Source organism: Heptranchias perlo, chromosome 19 (genome assembly GCF_035084215.1).
Source record: "Heptranchias perlo isolate sHepPer1 chromosome 19, sHepPer1.hap1, whole genome shotgun sequence".
Lineage (NCBI taxonomy): Eukaryota > Metazoa > Chordata > Chondrichthyes > Hexanchiformes > Hexanchidae > Heptranchias > Heptranchias perlo.
The window spans coordinates 18,946,072-18,958,518 of NC_090343.1; the positions used below are offsets into that span (position 1 = coordinate 18,946,072).

At 39.1% G+C, this 12,447-nt stretch overlaps 1 protein-coding gene across 1 annotated transcript in view; it reads left to right on the forward strand.

Annotated features, from left to right (window-relative positions):
• The window catches only part of ptprt (protein tyrosine phosphatase receptor type T), a 721,453-nt gene that overhangs the window by 521,364 nt on the left and 187,642 nt on the right, over positions 1-12,447 (forward strand). The window contains exon 15 of the mRNA XM_068000862.1: positions 528-575. Coding sequence (XP_067856963.1) covers positions 528-575 — 48 coding nt within the window. The remainder of the gene's footprint in view (positions 1-527; positions 576-12,447) is intronic.

Consider the following 12,447-nt stretch of genomic DNA (forward strand, 5'->3'; position numbering starts at 1 on the left):
ATATACATATATGTTTATCTATATATAACTGTTTATTTTACACTGAATTACTGCAGTGTTACATTACACTCTCATTGTATTGTCATTTCTGTGCATGATTTAGCATCTTTAGTTGAAGTTGTCTAGAATTTTAAAAGCCTGCACCAGATGTCTAATATTCATTTCTGAACATTTAGCCCTATTTACTTTGTAGGTTTCATTATCATAATAGTTGCATTAAATGAAGTACAATGCAAATAGAAACATATTTAATAGTTTTCAGCAAATTGAAGGCAAAGTAACAGAGCCACATTTCATTAAAGCCAACTACCATAATTTATTCTTTTGAAATTAAAATTAGAGGCAAAGGTATCATTAAAACTTTAACCTGAAGTAATTATTCATTTCTCTTGGGATTACCAGTTTTACTTTATAGAATGGGAGCTGTGAGATATTATCAAAGGATATTTTTCTTGGTAGACTTGCTTCTTTCTTTTTTTTCTTATGCATGCTGACCTGGAACTTTCCCTTTGTCTGAACGGTAATAGGTAGGATACAGATAACTACACCGTACATACTTGTCATCCCAAGTGCAGGTGATTATCTACTCTCAAGTTAGAAATGTTAATTCCTCTCCAACCCAATGCAAACTGTTGTTTTAATGTGTTATCTGCAAAGTAATTCTTTTTCTTTTAGTTTTAGCAAATGTTTTGTGTTAAAGGAAGTATTTTGACCTACAAATGCAGGCTCTGCTGATACCTCAGTGGCTAAATGCTCTGAATGGTATGGTAGTGAGCCATAGAGATCAAGGAGATGCTGGGTTCAATCCCTGACCTGTACTGAATTAACTGATCTTAGCTGGGGTGGTGATAAGAGCAATACACTTGGGCCTCAGCCTCCCTGAGCTAAGTGACCTTACTGGAAAGTGCCTGTGTGTAGATATCAGGTGAGGGCAGGATTGGGCTTCACCCACAGATTTAATAGCCTGCCGACACTCACCATCTAGGCTTATAGATGAATAATGGCAGCTTGGGTGAGATACCAGCCTGCTGCTAGCATCCATGGAACTGTACTCGACAGGAGTCACTAGCTACAAAAGAGGGGTTAAAATTTGACTGAAAAATATAGTTTGGCTAATAAATGTTATACAAAAATCCATTTGTAGGCCTTCTGAAATTTAATGAGGGGTAGACTTTACAAATTAGTGCTATGGGGGCAGAGCTTCAAGCACTATGGGGATTCAGGTATGGACGTCAGCTTCTTCAGCATGCTTTTCTGTCCATTAATTTTAATGACATTCTTGATATGTGCTTTCAACGCATAAAGTTCTGTACCAGGAGCAGGAAATCATTAAGTTCATTGTATTTTTAGAAAAACAGCTAAGCATAATGTGTATGTGTGGGTGAAATGAATGCCTCTTGGCATTTACTATTTACTGTTATGGACAATTTAAGTGTGCGTCCTGTTCGTAAAAGGATTTCATGCAGACCAAATGTTGATTCAGACACCAAGCACTCACCAATGTACCTCACCTCGAAAGACCATGATGTATTCGAGGATGGAAAGTTTTTGTTGCAATTTTATCCAAAGGAGCTGCCAAGCACTTGATAACTTCCAAGATCAATTATCTGCTCCCTCCTGCATCTTGGGGCCTTTACCAGACTCTGTAGGCACCTGTCCATCTCCTCAGACCCCAAAACTTTATTTGTTTTATCTCAATTCAGGGCCAAAACAAAATTCAATCTTCTGATCATCAGGACTTGCCTGCAATGTTTAAATGGGCTCCTCTCTTCTGGGGCTGCAACAGGTGTCCGCAGTTTCCTCCCCTGGTAGTGGAAAGCTCCCTCTAGGTGGCGGTCTTGCCAACTAGAGCCTATCCAGCTTAGTTAAACAGCCCCTACCCACGAAACGTGTGCTTATTCATGTGCACTACATATTCAGTTTCCTTCTTGGTTTTACATGGCAAAATTGTAGTTAGCCTGTTACACGAAGATTGTTTTTTTTAACTGTGAAAAGGCCATGCAATTTGACCAAAATGTGCTTAGAAAATATGGGTAAAAAAAGAAAAACCATGCACCTAAAAATTAACTAACCATGGGTTATAATTGTAGATAGCATTCCTGGAAATGGAGAGGGTGGGAAGCCTAATTTCCACCCAAGAGGGCTAGGAATTTGGGGTAGATTCCATCCTATTTGGATTGACCCTTCACTTTCCGGTAGGAGGACCTTAGGTGGATTTTCAGACTCACGGACTACTGTCACTCAGATGTTATTATTATGAGTGATCTTGATTTGTATAGTACTATTTAACATGACTAACCCAAAAATGGCAATTCAGGTATCTTCCATAATGCACAGATACTTTTCATTTTAGTCTCAATCAGCACAGATAGCAAATCGGCAGCCCGTTTTACATTGCACCCGATTTTCTGTTCCATTTTCCTTGATAGCTGCTGATTTCCTATCAGCCCATTTTGTGCTACTGTGAATGACCAGTTTCACCCCCATTGTGTCTTGGGTGCCTTAAGGAAAGGTTTGAAGGCCATGGAGAGGGTTCAGAAGAGATTCATGAAGGTAATAGCAGGGACGAGAGGCTTTAGTTATGAGGAGAGATAAGAGAAACTGGGGCACTTTTTAGTAGAACAAAGAAGATTAAGCAGAAATTTGATAAGAAATGTTCTAAATTTTGAAAGGCTTTGATAAGGTAAATCATGAAAAATTATTTCCACTGGTCAATGAGTCAGTAAATAACAAATTGAAGATTATCGCCAAAGAATGAAGGGAGAGATTAAGATTTTTTTTATGTAGAGGATTGTTGGAACATGGAACACTCAACCAGAACCAGTGGTATTCCTAGAAGCACATTTTCTCTGCAGTTTACTCCCCTCCTCCCCCACCCACCCCCCTCCACCCTCTCCATAAACTGATGGCTCATACTGAAGTACAATGTCTTAGATGGCAGTTGCTTTCTGGTACCTCATTTCAAGTGCGAGGATAGACAGGATTATCAACAGACTATTCAACCAAGGGGTCCTTCACATCCAAGCCTGGCTGTGTCTTCTCTTGGTGTTCACACATTTGCACTTTCCAGTAGCAACCAGTGGGAAGAAGCGTGGCCTGATCATTTTCTTTTATCTCTCTTTGTAACTCAAGAATACTAAGGCTAATTAAAACACCTGCCTAGCACCCTACTGGCTAAGAGTAGCTAAGAATGCAGACAGAAGATTGAATCTGGTACCCTTATCACTCACTATCACACCAAATAGTCCATTTACCTACCATGTCATCGAGAAAGCTTCTACGAACACTTTTTGCATTCAGCAAGGATTCTTTCGTGTTCCATAGGGGTATATGCTGTGAATGCAAAGTACTTTTATCTTTTATATTTCCCTTTTAGAGTTTTCTTTTAAACTGCTATAAGGAGAAATGCAAAAAAATGCCTGTGTGCTACACTCCAAGGAGACCTCACATTTCAGCTCCGGCAGATGCCCTTGTTGCTGCTTACCTGGCGTCAACCACGAAGGAAATTCAGTCAACGAGTGACTGCACTGAAACAGGCATTCGCATCCTGTTCATTTCTAGATGAAGGTTGGGAGCTGACATGAATTCTCAACTCCAGTACTGGCTGAGTACAAAGCAGTATTTGGCAGATAGTGGCCTGGAGAATTAATGTCCTCTCTCAAACAGCTACGAGAAATGAAAAGGATGCTGATCCCTGTTGGTTAAGTGCTGGCACTCACTGGCTGAATCCCGTGACTGATGCCAGTAAAGCAAGAATCAGGCCATCTACCTGACCTGAAATATTAGCTTTCCTCAGCAGTGCAGATCAGTGCTGTAATTCGATATTTCTCCTCAAAGATATTGTTTTTTAAAGACATTACATTGAAAACAGAAAAGGTTGAATTGTTTTGTATTTAAAGTACTTTTCCCCACAGTGGTGTTCTCTTCTACTAAATTATATCATGAAATGGTTAGAAAGATTCTATTTCTGAAGAATGATTCCTACTGCAGTAAGAACTTCCTGTTAACAGTAACACCCTCACCTTTGAATAAGGGTGATGGCCTAGTTAAAATTAATCTGTGTGGGCTCCACACAGTTCCCATCATCTATATTACCAACTGGACAAAACGATAAGTAAGAGTAATAATAAGTGACCTTTCAGCTGATCACAGTAATGATAAAGACCCAGCCAAAATTTAAATTTAATATTCATGCAGCACTGCATCATTAACTGTACACAATGATAATATTGAGAAGAAAAACAAAGGAAAGAAAATTAATAAATGTAGTGTCTTACACATTTTGGCCAAAGAAAATAAATTTACTGAACATGAAAATGTGCCTATTTATTCTGGAAAGCCTTTCATTCGCTTTCAAACCATGGGAGTGTGTAAAGTAACAAGATAGAAGGACAAGATAGATAAGTGTGTACAGGTCAGTTGTGACATTCCAGGGCCCATGATTGATTGCTGTTGCACTTTGTAATTCAAAAAAGTATATCAGTAATCCATACTGATACACAATCTGTTACTGTGAAAGATTCACATAAATAAGATCCATTCTTCATACTTTAATGTGTAATTTTATCTATAATACTCATTTATCAAAACCATAATAAGATGGTCCATGGATAAGCTGGTGCTTTTTGCACTGCTCTGAGTGACACCACACCACCACTGTTTACTGCAAGGAAAAACAACAGACAGGCACCACGTAATCGAGCTAGCCTTTGCAATAGCAATATTCAGAACATGAATGATCGATAATCAATTTGCGCTCTCTTTTGGGATGAAATCTTGAAAAGCTTTGCATTAGAAGCATTTCATCTCTACTTTTTCCACTTGTCTCACTTAAGGACTATTGCATAGGGACTGCCACAGTAGAACTGACTACATTAAGTAGTGCTCCCAGTTCCTGTAAATGGATTTGTGTTTCTACTTGAATATGCTTGAATCCCTATTAGTATGAATTAAAAGGTGAAGGGATATCATAATGAAAATGATTTCAGATATTTTGTGGTATTACCTGCAGTAAATGTCATAGTGTGACTATATGTCAGTCACTGTGCCTCTAGCTTAGCAATGATTGATGTGATAAAATTGTTTTCCTATGTTGCAACTGTAATAAGGCATTTCAGAATTACATTTATTATTGGAATTGGAAAGATAGTAATACTTGGCTGTTTCCATGTTCAATTTGTTGTAATTTACGATATAATCATCTCATTTTTGAAGATTATGTTATCGCATCCCTGTCTTTCACTATTTTGTGGCAGTGATTGCAAGACTTGCCAGTGATTTCAAATGTCATGACATTTTCAAGCATCAGACTTTTAAAACCCCACAAATAGCATCCTTTATTATTTAAATCCATTCCACACAGATTACAATACAAAGCTTTGAAGCTTTGCTGGTTAGATATTCAGAGAACTATAAAAATGATATTCTGCAAGAATTCTGGTCCATTTAAATTTAATACATTAAATGTGTTCACATTTAATTGGATAGTTATTTCCATTTACACTGCCTATAACATTTGATTTACTTTTCTGTTTACTTTTTCCTGAATGTGTGAAAGCCCGGAATGGATTTATTATTTGAATAATTATTAACCTATCTTCCAACCAAGTATGAAAGATTAAATGTAGTAAAACAGAAACAAAATTGAAAGTGATGATGTCTTCTTCAGTAAGAAAATGCCCCAGCACTCAACTTGGCAATGTTATTGGTATGTATAAAGCAGACCTGATCTAGCTGCTCCATGAAACCGCCATGCCTGAAAACTTCTTAACACTGCATCCCTGCCTCTTTAAGGCTAAGTATTTTTTCCTGACCGGTAATATGTTTGTTTTTACACTTTCAACTGGATTCTCATTGAAATCAAGATAATGTAGTTAGATCCATTTGCATACAAGCATAGTTACAAACATGTAGACTCATCAGAAAAGAATGAATGACAACAGCCTATGTACCAATAAATCTAGAGGAGTTCGAATGGAGTTTAATTCCTAGCCTGATTTCAGAAACTGTTCAGAAAAATTAATCATTTTAGTCACAGATCAATGACTTCCATAATTAGATTTATTGGGCCAGAATTTGCTGGGAAAATAACGGCAAATTTAATGCGCACGCCGTTATTAGTGTGTAAAAAATCCAGCAATTTGTGGTGAGGAAGAGAGATGCCGTGAGTAGCGAATTACCACAACTTCGCTGGACAATTTATGCACTCCACCATTAGCCTCGCAAAAATGGGAGCTCGCCGTCAACTTTCTCATGAGTGTCAAGAAATTGCTGTATTTGCGCATGAACATGAATTAAACTTGTCGCAGAAAGTTAGGGCTGGTATTTAACGATGTAAAGACCCTTTTATTGATGAGATTTATGTTCCTACAATACCACTCAACCTTGGAGGCCGAGAAAGGGAACAGTTGAAACTGTGGAGTCTTATTCCTGCAGGTGGTAAATTGTCCCTTGAAGTTTTTTAAATTTTAAATTTTAATTTTTTTTCTTACATTTCTGCCTCTTTTTTCTCTCTCTCTTAATCCAATCAATCTTTCTCTCTCTTTATTACTCTTTCTGTATCTAATTTGACTCTAATTCACCCTCTTTCCTTCTCTGTCGGTCACTCTGTTTCTTTCTCTATCCTTAAATACAATTGGTTAAGGAGACAGACTATTGGTCCCATCGTTCACCACGACCCTGTTGACCTCGCACTTCCAGCCATTTACGGTGCAAAATTAATTGGAGCTGAAGGGTGGGGAAAAGATCCAACTCAAGGCGCTCACCGCAAGATACCCTGCTCCAGCAAATTCTGGGCTATTGAATTCATATATAAGTTTTAATATAGGAATTTAGAGAATTCCTCTTAACATCAGTCAGTATCGATGTTACAATTTGGAACTGGATTTAGTCAGTCTATAAGATTCAGTTTGTAAGTGAGCAGTGAGTTGCTGAATATTGCTGTATGTTAAGCTGTTTAAAATTATAACAAATATATTTGGCTTTCTTTTAACATTCAATGCTGAATTATTAGGAATTGTAACAACAATATAACATAAGCACTGCAGGGTAATCCTTATTTCCTGTGATTCTTGGAACTGGACGAATAGTCAAGCAAAGAAAGTCATCCTTACTCATGGTAGTTTCATTAATGAAAAGTAATTATTTAATGATGTTATAATTCATTCGAGCATTCATGAAGCAACATCAAACCGTTCTGATGACTTTCCTCTATAAAATCCCATTATACACTTAATAATTCACAATGTTATTATGTAATGACTTAACAATTCACACACACATCAGGCAAACCATTAATACATAAAGAACCTTTAAACCAAGGATTTCGCTCATGGAGGCCTGAAGGTTGATCAGCTCTTCAGCTCACGAGGTCCTCTTCTTCTTGCATGATGTTCGACTGCAGCGTGCATGATGGTTCCTTTTGACTGCCGTGTGGTGGAGAGACTGTTCTTCTCTCGAGATCTTATTATATTGTTTTTACCAACAGGACATGGGATTGGGGAGTGTCATTCTTTTAGTCCAATCGCTCCCTGTTGCTATGCTTCAATCATCAATATACCCCAATGATTGACAGTTTAGGCTTTGATCATGTGACTGGAGACCCTTTGATGTAGAAAAGACCATGTGCTCGAATCATGGAATGTAAAAGGCTCCTTTACTATCTCTGTTTATGTCCTTCCATGTAGAGATAGCCCCTTTCATTTGTGTTCATAGACATTCTTAATGGTCCTGATGTCTCCAAATCTGATTGTTTCAGTGGTTTCAAATCCAGTCCTCATACCATTTGACCATATTCTGGATGCAATACTATTTGATGTTCTATAAATCACACTTCTTTGAACAGATTACCAGATAGGTGTGAAAATGTATGGTCCGCTCATTCCTATCGTTGCTTTCCTGATCAAAGCCTTTGATGTATGCGGCCCAACCATGGCTAACAAAAGAAATTAAGGATAGTATTAGATCCAAAGAGGAGTCATATAAAGTTGCCAGAAAAAGTAGAAAGCCTGAGGATTGGGAGCAGTTTAGAATTCAGCAAAAAAGGACCAAGAGATTGATTAAGAGGGGAAAAATAGAGAATGAGAGTAAACTTGCAAGGATCATAAAAGTGGACTGTAAAGGCTTCTACAAATATGTAAAAAGAAAAAGATTAGCAAAGACAAATGTCAGAAATGGGAGAATTTATAATGGGGAACAAGGAAATGGCAGAGCAATTAAAACAAATACTTTGGTCTGTCTTCACGGAAGAGGACACAAATAACTTCCCAAAAATGCTAGGGAACCAAGGGACTAGTGAGAAGGAGGAATTAAAGGAAATTAGTATTAGTAAAAAAAAGGGCTGGAGAAATTAATGGGACTGAAAGCATATAAATCCCCAGGGCCTGATAAACTGCATCCCAGAGTACTAAAAGAGAAAGCCGTGGAAATAGTGGATGCATTAGTTGTCATCTTCCAAAATTCTATAGATTATGGAACAGTTCCTGCAGATTGGAGGATGGCAAAAGTAACCCCACTATTTAAAAAAGGAGGGAGAGAGAAAATAGGGAACCACAGTAGTAGGGAAAATGCTGGAGTCTATTATAAAGGATGTGAGAACAGGACAATTAGAAAATATCAACAGGATTATACAAAGCCAACATGGATTTATGAAAGGGAAATCGTGTTTGACAAACCTACTGGAGTTTTTTGAGGATGTAACTGGTAGAATAGATAAGGGAGCACCAGTGGATGTGGTTTATTTGGATTTTCAGAAAGCCTTTGATAAAGTCCCACATAGAGGGGAGTGTGCAAAATTAAAGCACATGGGATTGGTGGTAATATACTGGCATGGATTGAAAATTGGTTAAAAACAGGAAACAGAAATAGGAATAAATGGGTCCTTTTCGGGGTGGCAGGCAGTGACTAGTGGGGTACCGCAGGGATCAGTTCTAGGGCCCCAGCTATTCACAATATATATCAATGATTTGGATGAGGGAACCAAATGTAATATTTCCAAGTTTGCTGACGACACAAAACTAGGTGGGATCATGAGTTGTGAGGAGGATGCAAAGAGGCTTCAAGGCGATTTAGACAAGTTGACTGAGTGGGCAAATACATGGCAGATGCAGTATAATGTGGATAAATGTGAAGTTATCCACTTCAGAAGGAAAATCAGAAAGGCAGAGTATTATTTAAATGGTGATAGATTGGGAAATGTTGATGTACAAAGGGACCTGGGTGTCTTTGTACACCAGTGACTGAAAGCATACATGCAGATGCGGCAAGCAGTTAGGAGGGCAAATGATATATTGACCTTCATTGCAAGAGGATTTGAGTACAGGAGCAAGGATGTCTTACTGCAGTTATACAGGGCCTTGGTGAGACCACACTTGGAGTATTGTGTGCAGTTTTGGACTCCTTACCTAAGAAAGGATGTACTTACCATAGAGGGAGTGCTGCGAAGGTTCACCAGACTGATTCCTGGGATGGCAGGACTGTTGTATGAGGAGAGATTGGGTCGACTCAGCCTGTATTCACTCGAGTTTAGAAGAATGAGAGGGGATCTCATTGAAACATATAAAATTCTGACAGGGCTAGACAGACTGGAGGCAGGGAGGATATTTCCCCTGGCTGCGGGGTCCAGAACGAGGGGTCACAGTCTCAGGATATGGGGTAGGACATTTAGCACCGAGATGAGGAGAAATTTTGTCTCTCAGAGGGTGGTGAACCTACCACAGAGGGTGGTGAGATCTACCACAGAAGGCTGTGAAGGCCACGTCACTGAATATATTTAAGAAGGAGCTAGATGGATTTCTGGACAGAAAAGGCATCAAGGAGTATGGGGAGAGAGCGGGAATATGGTATTTAGAGGATTAGCCATGATCATATTGAATGGCGGAGCAGGTTCGAAGGGCTGAATGGCCTACTCCTGCTCCTATTTTCTATGTTTCTACGCCCTTGTTGCCTTCTCTTACATTGCCCCCTGCTGTGTTGAAAAGCTTGTGCTTCCAAAAGTCAACGTGTTTTAAAAGCCTGACAACCCTCCAAGCTCAATATTATCTATCTAGCTTTTTTATTTAATGATCTAGATATATATCCACACAGTACAATGTCTTTGATCTCGAAACTCACTCTCCAGTGCCATCAGTGCCATTGAGGGACAAACAGGATTTGCGAGAACGCAGTTTACTATATTTCTGAGTTTGTAGGTTTTCAAATGTCTTTTGTTTAAAAGGGGCACAGTTAACCTCTTCCTTCAAATGTCTTTTGTTAGAGGTTTTGAACCTCACAATCCTTCCTCAAGTTGGTCTGTTGAATCTTCTGACTGATCCACTTCATACTCTGATCATTGTCCTTGGTTGTTAGGTTTTTATTATTGATTCCCGTTTAGGATGGGTTTGCAGTGACATTAGCAAAAATATTTCCTTTCCACGTTTTCCAGTTAAATGTCGCTTTATAAATAAGCAAATTATCATAACAAACACTAGTATACATTGCATACATATTAAAGTCATACTAATTATTCTGATCCACATTATACACTGTTTCCCATCATTCATGGTCTCCTAGCTTTTGTACTTTTTGTTCTATAAGCACATTGGCTTGTTTCATTTTAACCAGGTATTGAAGTGAGGCATGTGACCATACCAATATGGACTTAAGACTTAATGATAAGGGAGGAATAGGGTGACCAAAGGGTACTACGGCTTGTATAGCTTCCTCCTGTAGGGTGAGATTAACATGAATCTCTTGTTATATTCTGTGGTTGCATTGGCGTGAGAGTATGTTGCTCAACCTTAGTAACTTTAGTGGGGGTGAGAAAGAAAGGAGAATAAGTGATAGGACAGATGGTATTACCATGCCTGAATGTAACATCACTGGTGGTTAGACAATATCGACCTCGGGTTTGATAGGCCAGGTTGGGTACCAACCCACCTATTGATAACTTTCACCAGGCATTCAGGGTTCTCATCTCCCAAGGTGAACCCACAGGTAAACACATTCCACTGGAGTATGTCCAGACCCCTGACACCAGTCTACAACAAGACAGGTCCACCTTGTTTCATTCTCCCTCGTGAACCCTTAATAGATGTTTAGGGAAGGTAGTGAGTTCTTTAGAAGGTATTTCTTTCAAGCGTACCCGCTGACTGTACACTAAATATTTCCTTTGGCTTGTCCTGTACTTGAAGCAATGCACTCCCAACAGTGGGAGAACCATTTTTCCCGTTGTGGCATTACATGGTTTTCGAACCAGATATACCGTTCCATATCTTCTAGCCTTACATAGGTCATAATCTGCTTTATACCACGCCCATAAATGTTTATCAGTAACCCATTTTGGGATCTTGTTATTCTGTACATTGTTCAATCTTTGATGTATCTGATTTAATACAAAACCACGATACATGCTACAAGTAATGGCTTTGGATACATTCTGATCCTTATACTCTCGATTACTTCCATTGATTATGTCGGTTTCTCTATGGTGTGCCTTGGTTAAAAGGTTTTCTCACTTGCCTGAGCCACATTAGCCATTTCACCTCCCCCTGCCCAGTCCCGATATCATGGGTAGTAACCAGACTATCAAATGCAGTTTTGTCATTGTTCAGTATAGGCAAGGTCACAAACACCTCCAAGAGAAAGCTATCAATTACTCATTTCATCTCATTCATCAGATCTCTAGAGGAGCTCTACTGACCAGAGAGTAGGAATAAATGGGTCATTTTCAGGTTGACAGGCTGTAACTAGTTGGGTGCTGCAAGGATCAGTGCTTGGGCCTCAGCTATTTACAATCTATATTAGTGACTTAGATGAAGGGACTGAGTGTACCATATCCAAGTTTGCTGACGATACAAAGCTAGATAGGAAAGTAAACTGTGAGGAGGACACAAAGAGCTTGCACAGGGATATAGACAAGTTAAGTGATTGGGCAAGAAGGTGGCAGATGGAGTATAATGTGGGAAAATGTGAGGTTATTCACTTTGGTAGGAAAAATAGAAAAAGTATTAAATGTCGGTGTTCAGAGGGATTTAGGTGTCCTTGCACACGAAACATAGAAAGTTAACATGCAGGTACAGCAAGCAATTAGGAAGGCAAATGCTATGTTGGCCTTTATTGCAAGGGGGGGTTGGAGTACAAGAGTAAGGAAGTCTTGCTGCAATTGTACAGGGTTTTGGTGAGACCACACCTGGAGGATTGTGTGCAGCTTTGGTCTCATTACCTAAGGAAGGATGTACTTGCCTTAGAGGCAGTGCAACAAAGGTTCACTAGATTGATTCCTGGGATGAGATGGCTGTCCTATGAGGCAAGATTGACTAGATTGGGCGTATACTCTCTGGAATTTAGAAGAATGAGAGGTGATCTCATTGAAACATATAAGATTCTAAGAGGGCTTGACAGGGTAGATGCTGAGAGGATGTTTCCCCTGACTGGAGAGTCTAGAACTAGGGGACACGGTCTCAGGACAAG